Source organism: Typopeltis vanoorti, chromosome 1 (assembly GCF_054136105.1).
Source record: "Typopeltis vanoorti isolate ZY-2024b chromosome 1, IOZ_Tvanoo_1.0, whole genome shotgun sequence".
NCBI classification, from domain to species: domain Eukaryota; kingdom Metazoa; phylum Arthropoda; class Arachnida; order Uropygi; family Thelyphonidae; genus Typopeltis; species Typopeltis vanoorti.
Window position 1 is genome coordinate 159,245,358 of NC_143549.1, and position 21,402 is coordinate 159,266,759.

Consider the following 21,402-nt stretch of genomic DNA (forward strand, 5'->3'; position numbering starts at 1 on the left):
GACAGCCTTCCTCACTTTACTTTGAATATATATGTTCTAATTTATATTGTGTTCCCAAAGAAAAAATGTTTCTGTGATAGAGATGAAATATTGGAATGTAGGATCTGTCATTTAATTCATTCCTTGTGCTGTTTTCATTCCATTAAATGTCTAACAAGAATCCCAAAATAGACCCATGTGGCAAACCAGTTACTTCCAGTAAATATCTAACAAAAGTCCCAGAAAACCCCCTACAACATACTAGCTACTACTTTTCTCTTTCAGTATACCATCTCCATACACAACTTGCTGATACCTATTTGACAGCAAATCACCTGTCCCAATCTCAAATCTGTTGCCTAACAAAATCCAAGGCCTTTGCAAAACTTAAATATACTACTCCTTGTCCGATGCATAGTCACCCTGTTGTAATATGAAAGCAGAGGCAGTGGCGGCCGGTGAAAATTTTAAGTAGGGATGCTGCATATACAAAAAAAAAAAAAAAAATCCTAATTAGTAAAGAATTTAGAAAATAAGGGGATAAACATCCTTTGTTGTTTTATAGCCAGTAAGTGAAACTAAAGATCGATAACTACGATCTATAAGTTTCATGCCGAAAAACTATCAGCAAAGGCAATTCGAAGTAAAGGTGGAGCAAGATCCCTCACTATTCTTGGTATTTTCTCATAATGTAAAACACAGCTCCTAGGAGATGTACTGTCATTACATTATGAGGAGAGGTCACTACCCAGACCGGTTTCAACCTTTTTTGAGGTCTCAACACCTTTACTTCGAATTGCCTTCGCCGATAGTTTTTCGGCATGAAACTTATAGATCGTAGTTATTGACCTTTAGTTTCGCTTACTGGCTATAAAACAACAAAGGATGTTTATCCCCTTATTTTCTATATTAAGGTGCTGCCAAAAAACTAACCATTTGGCTTTTTATCTTAACTAAAATATAATTACACCTTTATGGCATTCGTATAGTGAAGGTATGTATGTTCTTTTCACTAAGCTTTGATATCTTCCAGGTCTACCTACTCACTGATGAGACCTCAAAAAAAAAGGTTGAAACCGGTCTGGGTAGTGACCTCTCCTCATAATGTAATGGCAGTACATCTCCTAGGAGCTGTGTTTTACATTATGATAAAATATCAAGAATAGTGAGGGAGCTTGCTCCACCTTTACTTCGAATTGCCTTCACGATAGTTTTTCGGCATGAAACTTAGAGATCGTAGTTATCGATCTTCAGTTTCGCTTACTGGCTATAAAACAACAAAGGATGTTTATCCCCTTATTTTCTATATTAAGGTGCCAGAAAACTAGCCATTTGGCTTTTTATCTTAACTAGTAACGAATTTATTAATAAATAAGTTTATATATTAAAAATTGCTTTATTAAAAATATTTCATCCTCACCACGAACAAACGCCAATAATAAAAGTTTCGTATCGATAGCAATGACAAGCACAAACGAATATCAGCGTTAGATCGCAGTGCATTTGTTTCGCATAACGATAATTGAAAAAATATAATTCTTTTCATACTTTCAACAGTGACACTTGTCATAATTCAGCCTTGTATAATAAATAAATAAATATATGTCATTTTAACAAAATAAAATAAGATTTACAAAAAAATAGTTCACCACAAACACGTGCCAATAAAACGTTTCATATCTCACAGAAATAACGAGCACAGGCATAAGATACACTGCCAAATGGCAGTGTATCTAATGACGTAATGTACAACAACAAGTGCAAACGAATATCGGCGTTAGATCGCAGTGCATTTGTTTCATGTAACAATAATTGAAAAAAATAATTCTTTTTGTATTTTCAACAGTGACACTAGTCATAATTCAGCCTTGTATCTATAATAATTTAAATAATTATATGTTATTTTAACAAAATAAAATAAGATTTACAAGAAATAGTTCACCACACACATGCATAATAAACGTTTCATATCTCACAGAAATAAGGCACGTAAGCATACTAAAGATACACTGCTGTTTGAGCAGTGTGGGAATGACGAAATGTGCAATGACAAGCACAAACGAATATCGGCATTAGATCACAGTGCATTTGTTTCATAATCTAAAGCGTTAATTGAACAATTCCAATTATTAACTATTCAATCAATGTCAAAACATAAGCTGTAAACTTGAACATGTTGTACGGCATTTATATAATGTTGTAAGCATTGTTATTATTTATAAACACAAACAAAATTTAATAAAAAATTTCATTTTTTCCTTGGAGGTGCTGCAGTGTCGCAGTGCTTATGTACGGGCCGCCACTGGTAGGGTGCCTAAACATGACTTCCCTTTAGCAAACCAATGCTATCACAAAGAATTACATATTGATCCAGTTTTGTATTGTATAACTCATTGCTCTCTCCAACTCCAACATTCCTACAACTCCAGACCATAAACTGACCTAGATTTGAAGCCCATCCTATTCCTTTTTTTTTTTTTTTTTTTTTTTTTGTTTGTGCAGTGTAATAATTTTACTCTCTTTCAATTCCTTTGGAAATTAACAAGTATGACAAGGCTGCAATATATAAACTAAAATATTCCTTAAGACATGCAGTGATATGTCATCAAGTTTTATTTCCTTATTACTGTTACCTTAAATAACATTAAGTTTACTTAATTCCTCCTATACTTCCTGCTCACTTATTATCATTTCCCTCATCCACCGAACTCGCTACACTTGAGTTCCTTATGACATCTCATATAAAATACCTTAACAAATACCCTAACTATATCCTCTGATGTGGTTACCAGTCTACCATTTCAAGTGACCAACATCATCTTCTTATAATCATTCTTTCTTTTATTAAACTCATGCCAAAATAAATATCTCTGGAATTTTCCTTGGCCCTGGTTAATTACTACTGATGCTGCACTTTTGCTTTCCTTAACTGAGTCAATTTCCCAGGTTGTTCTTTATAAACCTTGAAATTAAATTTATAAATTTTTCACATTTGACGTCTGTAGACACCATATTATGATCACTTCTGTACCTCACCAGGTTTTGGGAGTGAAGTCTTCTGCTAGAATAAGTGGTAGGGTTGTGGATTCCTATTCCACACAGAGTTTGTATGACAATCACAAACATCCATACCCATGGTGGGATTCGAACCTGCAGCCTCTTGGCTGGAGAGTGGACATGCTAACCACTCAGACAACCAGGCTGGCTTATAAACCTCGCGCAGATAATTACTTCATATCTTATATTGTCTCCATTTTTATCCCACAGTGAATGCTTAATATTTCCATTCACTTGTTTGACACTAATGTTATTTAACCTTCATAATATTTTATGACACCATTACTGTTAAACAATTTTTGATCTCCTTTTCACCTAACTTTTAATTCCATGCTTTTGCACCATGCTGTCTCTTGAGTTTTCTATAATTACTGGCTGCCGGCCTTGGGAACACCCTTGTAATCAAACACCCACACCCACACATGAACACACACACACACAATATACTGTCTCTTAACCGCTATTTGCTTTTCTTTGTATCTCTACCTTGTGTGAGCACAATTCCTCTGCTCTCTTCAATAGCATCTCCCCCTCATCATGTTTTTCCTTTCCTTACAAAAAAAAAAATATATATATATATATCCCACTCCTTCATCCCTATTCCTGTTAGGATATCATCCAATTATGTTTCACTAATGCTAACAATTTTCAGATAGGTGAAATTAATCAATGCAACAATTTCATCTCCTTATATCTGATACTTGGGCATTTAGCAAACACAGTAACTCACTTTTTTTTGTCTATAACCAGACCTACCCACACCACCTTTCAGATGTGACTTCTCCACATATGACCTTGGAATGCAAGGAGGCCAACTACTTCTCTTGCATCCTATCCCATTCTTATGTCGATTAGATTAGCCTCAAACATATATACACATGCATCCAACTGCTTCCAGTATCCACACTCTGTATTTCTCCCCATCTACCTGGATTTCCTCCCCATTTTCTTGTCCATTCACGAGCACTTCTTCGGCCTCACCTATCTCATTATCTTTCTCTTTCACATCACCTCTTACTTGATTAGACTTTTCTTTCACCTCTAATTACTTTAACTCTAGCAACAGTCTCCATTTGAATGTAATTCATTCTTATATATTGTTCCATCTGTCCTCCAAATTCATCACGCATGTTCACAAGCTGCACTCCTCCATTCCCCTAACACAGCTCTACCACACCATTCATGATGTTAGCTCATTTCATCTCATTTCACTAGTGTCATACTCTCATAGTATCTTATGGTATCACTTGATGTTATTCTTATCACATTTTTTTTTTTCTGTCCTTATATATCTACAGTATAATATCAAGAGAATAACTTAAATACAGAGAAAGAACTTGCATGAAAGATGGTATAATTTTCAAAATCAAAAATTCTCAATTTTTCTACAGTATGCCCTCTAAAAAAAAAAAAAATTGGGAATATTGTTTCAACATCATTTTTAATCATGACACCAGTAAATCTATTGCAATGCACATGCATACAATGTAATCAATGCATAAAGTTTGTGTTACAATTTTCTTACCTGTAACTAAGGGAGGAGTACTAGAAATGGATGTCACATTTCCCGTTGACAAAACCGTCTTCTTAGAGGACATCTTTTTTAATTTTACGGAATTTGTAGGGCTAGAACTGGTAATGAACCCTATGAATAAATTACATGATAATGTAATTCATGCTTTAAATTAATTCACATTCTCTATATTTACAGACTTCACAAAAAAAATTAGGGCAAGAAGCCATTTTTTTATAGTCTTTCCACAAAACAATGCTAGCATATGAAAATGAAAGTAATTAAACCATATTGCTGATAGCTATCTAATCTAGTTTGCAAAATGGTGTTTTAGTGCAGAAATGTGCAGAAAGGCTGAACATTCTCAACAGTATTATTTAAAGAAATTAGCAATGTATACAATATACTAATTAGAAAAAACTTTTAATTAATACTTCCAATATTTCAGCAAAATAAATCGCCATCTTCAATGAACAAAGAACAAATTGATGTGTGCTCACAAGCGCTACATAAATCTAAAGTTTTAAAAGAATGCCCCCTAGTTGGCTGGAATAGATGTTCTTAGCTGTTGGGCTGAGGTTCAGCAGTTTTTTCAAATGTTAGAATATTTGGAGGAAACAAGACAAAGAGCAATCCCTGGTAGTTGTTCAAAAAAAGAGTGGTAAGAATGTGAGAAGTTGTCTTTTTGCATGAAGACTGAGAATTCAGATAATAAGTTTAAGGTTTCTATGTTAGACTAAGGGTGCCTGCAGTAGACCTCTTCATGATATATAGCTGCATGAAGGTCCTGTTGATGACAATAATAATATTTATATTTCTTTAGTAATTTGGATTAGCATCATCAGAGCAGGACTAATATAGATTTGCAGAAACTTAAAAAGCAGCGAACAATGTGATGGCTTTAGCTGGAAAATGTGAAGTTTATAAATGAAACAATCTTTACATTGCTTTATCTATATATTCTAATACATGAGCAGCATTAGAATGACTGCAAACAGATACCAATTAATAATAAAAAAAATAAATTAAGGGTATATAATAACAAAAAATTAAATTAAATAATAAATTACTGCTTACCATTGATCAAGATGAGATTCTTTCAAATATTTGCTTTGGAAACGTAGTCAGTCATTCCAATTTAAGTTTTGGCAGTGCAAAAGCAGTGCAGCACGCACACACTCTCTCTCTCTCTCTCTTTAAACAACTGCTCAAACTTCCTTCCCCACTGTTAAAAATTGGATCTTGGACCAGAGGATTTTTTGCTGTGCTGAACAGGTTTTTTTTTTGATGGATGACGTAAAACCACCGATTCTGCAGTCATTTTTCCTATATGCACTGTTTTAACACAAGGTGTCTATTAAAAAAAAAAACTTTGGTAGAAGACTGTCTTCTCTCATTGGTATCATTTGATTAAACAGTGTGCTGAAGCACTTTTATATCACCGAAATTTAAACTGGAATGACTGCTTTTCATAGCAAAAATTTGGGAGAGCCTCATCTTGATTAACAGTAAGCAGTAACCCCTTTTATTTTATTTTATTATCGTCATCAATTTCTTGATATGTACCCTCAAGGGGTGTTCAGGTTACAATGACAGCACTACACACGATTAAGTTTACATTATTATTAATCTCCTATCCACAATTTTCTTCAAAATCAATCTAATACTTGTGAGCACTCCAATACTGTCATATCTAACATTCCGTGCTTCCAAGGCACTTCTGACTGAATCAATCCACCTAGACCTTGGTCTTCATATGAGTCTCTTTCCTGCCATCTTGACATAAACACCTGTTTTGCTAACCTTCCTTCAGCCATTCTATTTAAGTGACCATGCCAACTTAGATTAGCACTGCTGGCACATTTGTCAATGCTAACAATGTCAAGCGCCTTTCTAATATCTTCATTTTTAATATGATTCTGCCATTGATGCCATTGGTTCATTCTGTTAATTTTTCTTAGAACCCTCATATCTTTGGTATCTAGTCTTTGATCAAGTGCTTTATCTCTAACCCAACTCCCAGATCCTTAGCTTAAAACTGGTTGGAACACTGTCTTGTATACTGCTTCAGCAAAAATTTATTCAGCTGGCTACCCACAATACCTTATTCTGTTGTCTATTTACAGATTTAACCTGCCATCTTCACTAAAAACTGTGCCTAAATACTGAAATATTTTATTCGTTCTATAGGATCTCCATTCAGAATACAGCTGAAGTGTTCTATACTCCTGCCTTTTTAGAGTTTTAGTCTTTTTATTGCTGATTTTCATGACAAATGTGTTACAGCTGTTATTCAATTTAGTTAGTGAATCCTAGAGACTTGTATTCAATGCATTTAGGAATACATCATCTGCATAAAGCAAAGAGCTAAGTTTGACATCTCCAATTCTAATATCAGGTTAAATGTCACTTTCTTTTATAATGTGATCCATATAGATGATGAATAGGAGTGGAGATAATGTGCATCCTTGTCTTACCCTTGATTTTACATGAAAGTATCTTCCTGCACTTCCTTCAATTCCAACTACTAACTGACAACTTAAATATAGACTATGTATTGCTCTGTAATGTTCCATTCACCCATATAATTGTAGTGTTTTGAAAAGCTTTTTCTTCGGCACCTTGTTTTATGCCTTTTCCAGATTTACAAAACTTAAATACAGATCCTTGTCATATTCCTTCCTACTTTTGTCCCAACTATTTGTCTTAAAATGAAAATCTGATCGTCACAATCTCTATTTGGCCTGAATCCACTTTTCACGTATGCTTGCATAAATCTTACCTGGAACACTTAGTAGAGAAATTCCTCTATAAATCTCACATTCAGTTATATTCCTTTTACTATAGATTGGTACTATGAGAGCTCTACTCCCATCATCAGGAATTCGACCTTCTGACCAGGCTCTCTGAATTATGCAGTATAGCCACTGCAAAACTTTAATACCTCCATACTTAAGCATTTCTGGTTGAATATCATCTATTTCAGCTGCCATTCCACATTTAAAGTTTTTGACATTTTATTATTATTTTGCCTTAATTTATTTTATTTATTTAATTCAGTTTTTTATCATACCTAACCATCTATGTAAAAATGGCATAAAGACAGCTGTTGCAGAAGGTGTGGTGGAGATACTAAATGAGCAGTTTATAAAGGTCTTTCAATCTTGTGAATGTGACTTCATGGAGAGATTGAGAGCAGTTGATGATGTGGAAGAGAGACTGTAAGTGAGCAAGAGGTGTATGGGGAGTTGAGCAAACTAGATGTAAATAAGGCTGTGGGACTTGATAATATATCACCACGTATTCCGAAGGAATGTGGCAGGAAGTTGGCGCTGGCCTTGACATATTTTTTTAATATGAGTCTTGCACTCGGTTGAGTTCATAAGGTGTGGAAGGAGGGAAAGATTGTGCCACTTCATAAAGGAGGTGATCGAACTCAAGCATCAAATTATAGGTCTATCTGTATGTCAGGTGTTGTGGTTAAGTTGTTGGAGAAGCTTGTGAGAACTAGGATCCAGAGTTGGGTTGACAACAATGGTGTTATCTTTGATGGACAGCATGGACCTGCTAAAGGGAGGCTATGTTATAGTAATCTACTTACTTGTTACAATAAGGTAACTGCTTCCATAGACAGAGGAGAAGGATACACAGTAATATACTTAGATTTTGCAAATAGATTACCACATGATAAGTCGATAGTCAAACTGGAGTGGATAGGGTTGGATATTAGATGGGCGCCTTGGATTGGAGACTGTCTATCTGATAGGTAATAACAAGTTGTGTATGAAGGAGCGATATCCTGGAAAAGGAAAGTTACTAGTGGTGTGTCTCGGGCATCTGCTTTAGGGCCATTGCTGTTTAACTTGTATATTAATGATGTTGGTGAAGATTTGGATGGAGATATTCAGTTGTTTACAAAATGCAAAGTTGGGATGAACCATGAAGAGTAGAGAGGATGTTGTGGCTTTACAAGAAGACTTGAATAAATTGAGTGATTGGGCACAGTAATGGGGATGTGAGTTCAATGTTGCAAAATATAAGGTTTTAAAATTTGGAAAAGAAAAGTGGGATGCAGAATTTATGTTTGATGTGGATATATTGTCGGAGGTGAAGGAATTAAGAGATATGGGGGTGATAGTGGATAAGGATCTGAAATTTAGGGGACACATAACCAAAATTGTGAAGAAAGCACAAAGGATTCTGTGAATGATGCAGAGGACACTGACTTGTAGAAGTAGGGAGATTCTTGTTACATTGTATAAGGCTTTATTAGGCATGGACTATTGTGCCCAGATTTGGTCACCTGGTTTTCAGAATAATGAAGAGATGTTGGATTGGGTCCAGAGGTAACTGACTAGGGTAGTTTCTGACCTCTGGAATGTCGAGTATGAGGAAAGATTGAGAAGATGCAACTTGCAGAGTCTGGTAAACAGGAGGAGGAGGGGAGATATGATAGAGACCTAAAAGTTATTAAGGGGTTGTTATAGGATTAATGCTGGAGAGACTCTACAGAAAATAGTGGGAGATCAGGGGAGAACCAGAGGTCATCCCTGGAAGCTGTATAAGGAGGGTGTGAGTAGGGGAGTGAGAGGTAGGGTTTTTTTTCATGCAGAGTTACGAATGATTGGAATGCCTTGCCAGAGTGTGGTGTCTGCAGAGGATTTGAGTGTGTTTAAAGCACGGTATGATGAGCTGTGTGTTTGATAAAAGGGCCTCCTAAATGAGTCTTTGACTCCATGGGATCTTGGATAATAATAATAATCTATTGCATGGTAGCATATGATATGGTAGTACTCTAATAGCAGCTTATATATTAGTAGTGTTGCTGTCCATTTTGGTTGGCTGTGCTGTCATGTGGCTTAATGCAACTCATGCTACAAAATTCATGTCAATTTGACCATACGATTACATTTTTATCGATGTAGAAAAGTTTTAAGAGTGCATAGTGCATCAGTGCTCATCTTAATTGGTCCGATGCAATCAATTGTAGGAGAACTTTGAATACTTTAATTTATCAAGTAATTGCAACCAAATCTTCATAGAGTGGAGGAACAATGTGTCTGTTTTAAGATATATTAGAAAACAATAATTAAGGAGAATACTATATTTGGTTGGTATATTTGAATTATTCAAAGGTGTAAATATGTGAACCATCATTAATAAGTCGTGTGGAAAGGAAAATGTAAAGGAAAGAATAAGTGCGTGTAGAAATACTTTCATTAATGGCAAACAAACTATTAATAATTAACGTTTGTGATGTGTGTCATATAAGTTGCTGGATAGAGAGAACAGCATGAGATTCTATAAAGTCTAGACATGTGTAAGTGAATTTGTGATGGTATAATTTTTCAAATCCTGCTATGAGCATGGATATTTATGATTGTCTGTAGAAATACTAGTAATAATGGTCAGCAGTCAATTGGTGGATTGCAAGTGGTGGAGACCGAGTTTAGAGTAGGTGCTCTCTCTCGATGAGTCTTTGGACTCCCTGGAGGTGACAAATAATAATAATAATAATAATAATAATAATAATTAAAGATAAAACTTACGAGAGGGAAAGAGATTGGTTAGTTATTTATAAATAACCAACCAATAATAAACAGCCACTATATAGTAGTTTAGTTAAAAGCTATAGGGAGAGGTGAATCTAATGAACTGATAATGTTGATCAGGTGATTCAATTAGGCATGCAGGAATACATGGGGGTTGATGGAGCAGCAAATCATCTCGTAAAATTTGTTGTGCATGTGTTATGTGTATTTCCCTGGTTTATGTATATTTCTCTTTGTTTTCTAAGAATTTTCTTTTGTTTACTGAGACTCAGTATATATTTTATGCAATAATAGGATATGTAATATCTTATCATCATTGGAATTATCCACACTTTTGGGAATCTTCCATTCATTAGATTTTGTGTGGGGTGAGGGTGTCAGTGGCTCTTCTGTCTTAACAATAATAGATATCTTATGCATGCTAGTATTTTGTTGTAGATCAACAACTTCTTATAATTTACAGAAGTATTCATCTTTATTCAGGAATAGATAAATTTTTATGTCTGTTGTTTCTGAAGACTAGAATAAAAATATTACTATACTGTGAAAAACTTTCCAACCTTAACAGATGCAATACTGCACAAGAAGAAAAACAAGTAGCATTGTTTATCACTAAATGCAGTAAACAAACATTTAACATTCGTATACTATATTTAGGAACAATTAGAGTAATTACTAAAACTCGAACAACACACATAATGGAAAACACTCCACTCCCATAGACTATGCTGTATGCATGCAAACAGAACAGATTTATTATTATTATTATTATTATTATTCAGGCCTCCATGGAGTCAAAAGACTCATCGTGGGAGGTCCTTCCTAAGAACATAAAGTCTGTCAAGCCTCATCGAAGGGAGGTCTCCCCCTAAGAAACACAAAGTCTATCATACCACTCTTTAAACTCATTGACCGTTCTCGTTCCCACCACTCCATCAGGCAATGCATTCCACGGTTCAACCACCCTCCATGCAAAGAAACCACTCCTTACCCTCTTGCTCACAGTTTCCTTTTGTAACTTCCAGGGATGGCCTCTTGTCATCACTCCTTCCCGCTGTTCAACCAAGCGAAAGAACTCCCCAGTTTCAACCCTGTAACCACCTCTCAACAGTTTAAAAGTCTCAATCATATCACCTCTCCTTCTTCTATCCACCAAACTCTGCAGTTCACATTCCCTCAGTCGATCCTCATAACTATCCTTGTACAGTCCTGAAACCATCTTTGTCATCCGTCTTTGTATCGTTTCCACAGTTAATTTATCCCCTTCAAATCCTGGGGACCAAATCTGAGAACAATAGTCCAAGTGTGGTCTGATCAGAGACTTATACAACGGAATGATAACCCTCTTATCTCTGCAGGTCAGTGTCCTTCTCATAATTGCAGCAATCCTCTGTGTTACCTTTACCACCTTTGCAATATGTCCCCTAAACTTCAGGTTTCTATCAATCATCAACCCCATATCTCTTGTCTCCCCTACTTCCTCCAGTATTATTGTAGCAGTAAACATGGCAGCTAACTCAACACATTTGTCCTAACATCCAGTTTCAAATTTTCAGTTCCAGAAATTATCTGTAACAGCTGTTTATAATACAATCATTGGATAGAGAAAGCATCCAATTAATTTATAAAAAGCAAAATGAATATATATATATATATATATATATATATATTCATTTATATCTAAGTCATATATATATATATATATATGACTTAGATCCGAGAACTGGAATAAACAATTAAATTTATTCAAAACGCAATATGTTTCGTCGGATTGTCCAACTTCTTCAGGTGTGGGAACATAGAAAGCAAATAAAAAACACTATAAGAAACATTGTATCACTATAAAAACGACTATTATAAAATTCAGTTAGCTTAGAACTGTAGCTAGAGTCCATGTTGAAGTTCTATTGTTGGGCATCTGCGTGCATCTGACTTCACGAGTGTGCCAATATCGGATAGTAGAGCTGAAAGAGTCCGGTAGATTATAACTAAGGTTATTATTTAAATGATGAGGGTCCATAACAATTTCCTTAGAATTGTAGATGACGTATTTCTTATCTGGGAACATGGCACCGATAACCTTCAGTCTTTTTTAAATCATTTAAACAACTTCCACCAAGACATCAAATTAACAATGGAGGTTGAAGAAAATGGATCTCTTCCCTTCCTGGACATAAGACTTACTAAGACATCTGATTCTATAAAAATCTCAATCTTTAGAAAATCTACACACACAGATAGATACCTACATGCATCCTAACATCACTATCCTGCACAGAAAGTTGGTATCATCTCAACTTTAGCACATCGTGCCAGATCTGTACTGTCAGATGATGAAGAGCTAAAAAACGAACTACAACATCTACAAAGAACCTGTACAAGTAATGGCTATTCGTCAAAAACTATTAATAAGCATCTATACCGCCACCATCAAAACAACTCAGAAACACAAGACAACCCCGAAGGTTATATCTCTTACCATGTATCAGCTCACACTCCATGAAACTAAGAAGAATTTTACGAAAGTTCAACATAAAAACCTGCTTCTCTACTCTTCCTAAACTAAGATCGATTTTAAGCAAATATAAACAAGCTCACAACCATCTATAATTCCCAGGAGTGTACAAAATCACATTGACTGCAGGAAACAATACTATGGCCAAACTGAAAAATCCATCCTCCTACGTCTGGAAGAACACCAGAGAGACATTGCCTACAAAAGAACTAGAGCAAGTGCCCTATCAAGCCATGTACTGTTTTCAGTAAACACAAATGATGAAGGCCGTCAACATGAGATAAACTGGACAACAACTTCAAACCTTCATATATGCCATGACGAGGTAGAACGCCACATAGTCGAATCTAAGAAAATTGTTATGGACTCTGATCATATAAATAATAACCTTAGTTATAATCTACCGGACTCTTTCAGCTCTGCTATCCGATATTGGCATACTCATAAAGTCAGACACATGCAGATGCCCAACAATAGGACTGTAGCTACAGTTCAAAGCTAACTGAATTTGATAATAGTCGTTTTTATAGTGATACGATGTTTCTTATAGTGTTTTTTATTTGCTTTCTATGTTCCCATGCCTAAAGAAGTCAGACAATCCGAAGAAACATGTTGTGTTTTGAATAAATTTAATTGTTTTTTCCAGTTCTCAGATCTAAGTCAGTATATATAAATATGAATATATATATAACTCGAAATCAGTTTGAATTACATTTGAGATATTCGATATTATTCAGACCTTTATCAAATGCTAATTTTAGAAACAAAATCTACCAAGAGAGGTGAAATATGTTGCATAAATTTTGTGAAAATGAACCGCTCAATGTGGAATCATAAAATCTGCAAAATTTCTGGCAAAAAACAGGACATTCATTAGATTGTTAACACTGTTTCCCATTGTAAATATGGACAAAAATGTTATAAATTATTTATAAAAAATTATATATAAAAACTTGCCTACCATGTCAGTTCACACTCATGCATGCAAAACAGATGAAACTCAGAAAACAAAAACAGCAACTCAGGACAAATGACAACATCAATTGGAATGGTTGACACAATAACCAATCACAGCTGCTAATGACTGCACACCTAGGCTATTAATGCAAATGTGGTGCTATGTTTAAACATCAAGAAGTGTCCTCTTCATGACATTAGTATATTGTGTTTAATTTTAGGAATTAAGTGCATCCAGAAAATAATTAGGGGAGTTTTAACAGGAATAATTGCAAAAATATAACATCAATGATAATGCTATTCTGAGTATGCACCACACACCCTGAAGTGAGCAAGAGGTGTATGGGGAGTTGAGTAAACTAGATATTAATAAAGCTGTGGGACTTCATAATATATCACCACGTATTCTGGAGTTGACACCTGCCTTGACATATTTTTTTAATACGAGTCTTGCACTCGGTTGAGTTCCTAAGGAGTGGAAGGAGGGCAAGATTGTGTCACTTCATAAAGGAGGTGATTTAACTCAAGCATCAAACTATAGGCCTATCTGTATATCAGGTGTTGTGGTTAAGTTGTTGGAGAAGCTTGTGAGAACTAGGATCCAGAGTTGGGTTGACAATTGGGTTGTTATCTTTGATGGACAGCATGGATCTGCTAAAGGGAGGTCATGTTTTAGTAATCTACTTACTTATTACAATAAAATGATGACTGCGTCCTTGGACAGAGGAGAAGGATACACAGTAATATACTTAGATTTTGCAAAGGCTTTTGACAGAGTACCTCATGATAAATTGATAGTCAAACTTGAGCAGATGGGGTTGGATATTAGATTAGTGCATTGGATTGGAGACTGGCTATCTGATAGGTATCAACAAGTTGTGTATGGGGGAGCAATATCCAGGAAAAGGAAAGCCACTAGTGGAGTGCCTCAGGGATCTGTTTTAGGACCATTACTGTTTAGCTTGCATATTAATGATATAGGTGAAGATTTGAATGCAGATATTCAGTTGTTTGCAGACGATGCAAATTTGGGACAAACCATGAAGAGTAGTGAAGATGATGTGGCCTTACAAGAAGACTTGAATAAATTGAGTGATTGGGCATGGAAATGGGGATGTAAGTTCAATGTTGCAAAATGTAAGGTTTTAAATTTTGGAAAACAAAGATGGGATGCAGAATTAATGCTTGGTGAGGATATATTGTTGAATGTGGAAGAAATAAGAGATCTGGGGGGTGATAGTGGATAAAAATCTGAAATTTAGGGGACACACATAGCCAAAACTGTGAAGACAACACAAAAGCTTCTGGGAATGATGCAGAGGACACTGACATAGAAATAGGGAGATTCTTGTTCCGTTGTATAATGCTTTGATTAGGCCACACATGGATTATTGTGCCCAGATTTGGTCATTTGGTTTTCATAAGGATAAAGAGATGTTGAAAAGGGTCCAAAGGCTAAGGTAGTTTCTGACCTCTGGAATGTCGAGTATGAGGAAAGATTGAGAAAATGTAATTTGCAGAGTCTGGTGGACAGGAGGAAGAGGGGGAGATATGATAGAGACATACAAGTTGGTAAGGGGGTTGTTATAGGATCAATGCTGGAGAAGTTCTACAGAAAGTAGTGGGAGATCGGGGGAGAACCAGAGGTCATCCATGGAAACTGTATAAAGAAGGTGCAAGTAGGGGAGTGAGAGGCAGGTTTTTTTCATGCAGAGTTGTAAATGATTGGAATGCCTTGCCTGAGAGTGTATTGTCTGCAAGGACTTTGAATATGTTCAAGGCACGGTATGATGAGCTGTGTGCGTGATAAAAGGACCTCCCAGATGAGTCGTTTGACTCCATGAGGTCTTGGGGTAATAATAATAATAATAATAATATTTGTCCCAGTTGTATATATATATATATATATATATATACTCCATACTCATACTCCACCTTTGGAAATTAGTGCACTGATGATGATCTATTAGATTCAGATTGATATATCTGTATTATTAACTTATTAAATTTCTTTTGTCTACATGAAGCTACTAAACTTCACATATACTTGATTAATTGTGCTCTGAAAATGCACATATAGAATCACAAACAATATATAAGCAAGTAACAATGTATTCCTTTTTGTGTGTGTATGTGTTTCAATTTCAAAGTTATCTTCTCCAAGTAAATCATGAAATCAGGTAGCAAGGAATATATTTATTTCATGACAGTTGAATGGACTGTAATTCCAGAGAGAGAGTGAGATCAGCAGCTTCACTGATGTTGATGATGTATGAATGTATGGAAGGATATCACAAACATAACAATAGCAAAATATACTTTTTGTGATGAGATTTATGATTCCACATAGATCAAATAATAACAATAATAACAGCAGTAATTAATAAGGACGTAGTACAAACTCCATGAGCACTGTGATGGTAAAATTAAATGGTTAAGTTAAATTTCTGTTTTAATTCCCTTCATAGTTGTAATCTTTGAACAGGAAAGGCATCAGGTTATTCATTACATAGAAAGTCATACTAAGGAAGAAGCACTTACCTCTAAACTTGATAGCTTGACAGTAGTTTACCAGATCAGAGAGTTCTGGAGCTATCTGACTACCTGATTTTCTGACTTTGGACTCTTCATCCATGTGCCAGAATTCAACTGCCATGTCAGAATGACTTCGTGGACGGGCGGGTACTCCCAAAGATGCTAATCCTGGACTAAGCATCCGATCCTTGTAATAGAATGACCCCTCTTGGCTGGATAAAGATTCAGTTCTTACAGTGAGAGATGTTGATTTACTAACTGTTCCAGTGCTTTGTCGCTCATCTGGATCCAGTGTAGAACTGGAGGGAAGAATTTCTAATGAAAAAAAGAAAAAGTAAAAAATTTAGAAAATAACTAAATGAAAAATAAAATATCACAAAAATAAGCAAATTAAATATTATTGACCATTATCTGAATCCATTTCCAGAATGATGAAGAAACTTTGTCCAGACACTAAGTAATTGCAGGAATAAAAAATTCCTTCAATTTATTATTATTATTATGATGATTCAGGCTTCCATGGAGTCAAAAGCCTCATCATGAGAGGCTCATCCTAGAAAACAAAGTCTATTATACCGCTCCTTGAATTAATTGACTGTCACCACTCTATTAGGCAATGCATTCCATGGTTGAACCACCCTCCACGCAAAGAAACCACTCCTCAACCTCTTGCTTATGACTTTCTTTTGAAACTTCCCAGGATGGCCTGTTGTTCCACCAAATGTAAGAACTCCCCAGTGTCAACCTTGTAACTACCTCTCAAACGTTTAAAAGACTCAATCATATCACCTCTTCTTCTTCTATCTATCAAACTCTGCAGTCCACATTCCTTCAGCCTGTCTTCATAACTAATATTATGCAGTCATGATAATATCTTTGTTATTTGCCTCTGCACCCTTTCCACAGCTAATTTATTCCCTTCACATCCTGGGGACCAAATTTAAGAATAATAGTCCAAGTGTGGTCTGATCAGGGCTTTACTCGATGGAATGACAACTCTTTTATCTCTGCAGGTGAGCATCCTTCTCAGCACTACAGCAATCCTCTGGCTTCATCACCTTTGCAAAATGTTACTTGAATTTCAGGTTTCTATCAATCATCACCCCCAGATCCTTGCCTCCCCTACTTTCTCTAATACAGTTCCTCTAAAAGAATATGTAGCCACCCATCGGTGTATCCCAAACTTCAACTTTATATTTTGCTGCATTAAACGGATATCCAAATTCATTTGCCCATCTGTCCAGTCAGGACCGGCACATAGCATTTTTCTTGTGTGTGCAATTAATGTTCAGCGCCTTTCCAAAAAAGTTTTTTTTTGAATAAAGTGTGAATAAAACGAACAGGAAATGAGAAACAAATGAAAACCACTTTACAGTATAATGTTACCTACAGATTAGTCCTGCTTATATAAATTTTTTCAAGTTATATAAATTTTCAAAATAATATAAAATAGTAATATAAAGTTAACACGTTCGCTGCCACGCTACTTCGGCATGGTCTGTTCCTGTACACCAAGCAATTTAACTTCTTCAAGGTCAGTAAGGTAATCTCGTTGCAGACAGTAAGCATCAAACGAATATACTTGTAGTTGGCTTGAGCAGAGCATATACTATCTATGAGAATACACAGTTTTGATGCTAGTTCCACAAGCCAAGCATTTTCACTTCTTCAAGGTCAGTACAGTAATCTTGTTGCCAGTGGTAAGCGTCATACGAGTATACTTGTAGCTGGCTTGTGTAGCTGGTTTACCAACTGCGAGTATACTCATAGTTGGCAGCGAACGTGTTAAGAGATTTATTCAAATATCCTTTACATTAATTTTGCATTAATAAATAAATTAATTTTGAAGATTCAACGAAAATAGATAACAGAATTTTGCAAGAATGTTTCGCATTGGACTCAAGAGTTCGCCAATTATTTTGTGTCGCTGATGCTGCCCTTCTTCTCTCTCTCTTCCATCATCTATGTGGATGATGATGATGAGGCCGAATGAACTCTTTCCACTTCTGTCTGTCCTGGGGGAGTCCAAACAATTCTGTCCAGTTTGGTGTGTCGCTTGTTGTGATTTGGTTTTCAGGTCTTCTTTTATTTTGTCTATCCATCTAATTCTGGGCCATCCTTTGGATCTTTTATCTTCCATTGTTATATCCAGGGCCTTAGATGGTAGTCTTTTTGTTCCCATTCTGGTCACATGGCCAAACCATTGCAGTCTTCTTTCTTGGATTTTGTCTATTATTGTTATTTCTTGTTTTAGTCGTTTCCTTATGTCTTCGTTTCTTAGTCGATCCAGCAGAGATACTCCAAGTAATCTTCTTAGCCAACCCATTTCAGTAACTAATAATTTTTTCTCTTCAGCCTTTTTGAGATTCCAGCATTGACTTCCATAGAGGAGTATTGGGAGGACATTGTTTCACAGATTCTTACTTTTGTTACTTGTTTGATGTCTCTTGACTTCCATATTTTATTTCGTCATCCAAAAGTTTGGGATGCTTAACTGATTCGTCTGTTTATATCTTTTATAATTTCACCATTGTACTCAATAATTCCTCCAAGGTAGGTGAAGTTTTCTACCTGCTCTAGATTCTTACTATCAATTTCAATTTTCAGATTGGTGCTTCTTTTCTATTTGCATAATTTTTGTTTTGTCTATTATTATTATTACAGGCAACTCCAAGGAGTCCTTAGACTGATCAAGGTAGGTCCTAAACAACTATCAACATCCACACAGTATCTCTCATACTTTGCCTTGAACTCATTCACAGTCATGGTGCCCGCAACAGACTCTAGCAACTTATTCCCCACTCATTCACCACTCTCCAAGTAAAAAACCTAGCTCTAACACCCTTGCTAACCACACTCTTGCCCAGTTTCCATGGATGGCCCCTAGTCCTCCCACCACCAGTCCTGTTCTGAAAAATATCCTCTGAATTAATCTTATAGAAATCCTTCAGTAATTTGAATGTCTCAATCATATCACCCCTTTTTCACCTATCAACCAATTTCTGCAATCCACAAATCTTCAACCCATTCTCATAAGGTTCATTCCATAGACCTGCTATCATCTTGGCCACTCGTCTCTGGATCCTCTCCACCTCCTCCCTATCATGAAGAAACCCTGGTGCCCAGATCTGGGCACAGTAGTCAAGATGGGGGTTTTATCAAGGCTCAATGCAGAGGAACAATAACTTGCTTGTCTCTGCTCATCAAAGTATTCTTCAGTAACCAAGTGATTTGATCAGTTGATTTAGCCACTTTTGCAATGTGCCCCCTAAACTTCAACTCCCTATCCACCAACACTCCCAAATCCCTGGCTTCATCAATCTTCTGGAGGACAGTTCCACCAATGTGGTATACTGCTGCTAATCTTTTTATGATTATGTTTAATCCAGATTTTACACACCCCTCCTTTATTTTATCAGAAATTCGCTGTAGATTTTCTTCTGTGCTTGCAAGTAATGCAATGCCATCTGCAAATTTTAAATATGTCACATTTTCCTCATATATTTTGATTCCGGAGTCTTCATTGTTTAAGGCCTTATTGGCTGTTTCTTCCAGTGTAAGACTGAACAGGTTTGGTGACAGATTACATCCCTATCTTACTCCGCTCTCTGTGTGAAACCAGTTGGTTAAGGTGTCCTCCATTCGTACTGCACTTTCAGATTTCTCATATGGATTCTTTATTATTCTTATGGTTTTGTTGGGAATTCCAAATTCTTCCGTAGTTCTCCATAGTTCTCTTCTACGGATTGAATCAAATGTCTGACGAAAGTCTATGAAATTTATGTAGCAACTTTGGTTGTACTATAGTGTCTTTTCTATTAGCTGTCTTAGGGTGAATAGTTGATCAATTGTGCTTCGTCCTGGTCTGAAACTAGCTTGTTCTTCTCCTAGTGCCAGTTCTATATATGCTTAATTTGTTTTTGGAGTACTTTCGTAAAAACCTTACTTGGAATACTGAGGAGGCTAATGCCACTGTAATTATTCCATTCTATTTTATCTCCTTTTTTGTATATATATATAAGTTATGCCTGATTTAGTCCAATCAGTAGGCACTTCTTTGTTTTTGTAGATCCTTTCAAATAATGTTTTTAATGGTTCCAAAAGTTGTTATTTTCCCGCTTTTAAGAATTCTGCATGTATTTGATCAATGGCATGTGCTTTCCTATTTCTGAGTTTTTCTATACTGTGTGCTATTATTTCTTTGGTAAAGATATTTGTTTCCTCTTCCATTTCAGTGGCTGGAATCGTAATATCCTGGGAGCTGTTTTTATTATATAAATCTTTGAAGTATTCTTCCCATCTGGCCATTCTTTTTGTTTTACTTTCAATTAGTTGTCCCTCTTTGTTTTTGATCATTATAATTTTTGTTGTCCGTGTCTTACTAATTTGGTCTATTTGTTTATATAATCCATGAAGATTATTTTCTTTTGATAGCTTTTCTGCCATTTTGCATTTTTCTTCTAACCAGTTATTCTTGTCTCTTTTAACTAATTTTCTCATTTCTCTGGTTAGAACCCACATATTTCAGACATTAAATACGAGTGTTAGGGTTAGGGACCACGAGATGGCGGCACTTATTGAGCCATCTCTCTTCACTGCATGCCGCTTAATTAGTGATAGCCTTGGGCCAGCTACCTCTGATTGGTACTGGTGGAAATTGAACTGCCCACTCAGTCTCCAAAAGTTAGATAGGGTTAAACAGCCTCAGCTACTCCCTATGTTAGAGTGTATGAACAAACGTCTACTGAGTGTACCAGCCAATAATAAAAAGTATGATAGGAAAAATAAGAGTATGAGTGTGAACTTGGACAAAATCAAGGAGAGAGAGTGCTGTATGGAGATTCGTTAGTACGAGGTGTGTTAGTAGAGGATTTCACAAAATCGTACCAACCTGGTGCAACCATCAAGGACGTAACTGAGTCTATTAGAGAGCAAAAGGAAAGGGTGAAAGAAATGATTGTTGTGGCAGGTATGAATGATTTGAAAGGAGATAAAATGGAAATGATAGAGGACCTGAATGAATTGTTTGAGGTAGCAAAAGAAAAGAGTGAGAGAGTTAGGATGATTAGTCTTTTACCGCGGTATGACAGTGAAGTGTTTAAAAGGAGGGCCATAATTGCAAATGACTTTATGCGTGGGTTATGTATGACGAATGGTGTGGAATTTGTGGATGTGTGGAGTGAGTTCGATGGGCGAAAGGATCTATATAAGAGATGGCTTGCATTTGAATGGAACGGTGTAAGGAGACTAGAAAAAGTGTTGTTGAATGAAGTGGATGTGCAGAATCAGGGAAA

General features: G+C 35.9%; 1 protein-coding gene across 1 annotated transcript in view; it reads right to left on the reverse strand.

The window, feature by feature from the left end:
• The window catches only part of LOC150110581 (uncharacterized), an 851,360-nt gene that overhangs the window by 277,726 nt on the left and 552,232 nt on the right, over window positions 1-21,402 (reverse strand). The window contains 2 exon segments of the mRNA XM_090402114.1: window positions 4,562-4,681; window positions 16,115-16,334. Of these exon segments, the coding sequence (XP_090258240.1) occupies window positions 4,562-4,681; window positions 16,115-16,334 (340 nt within the window).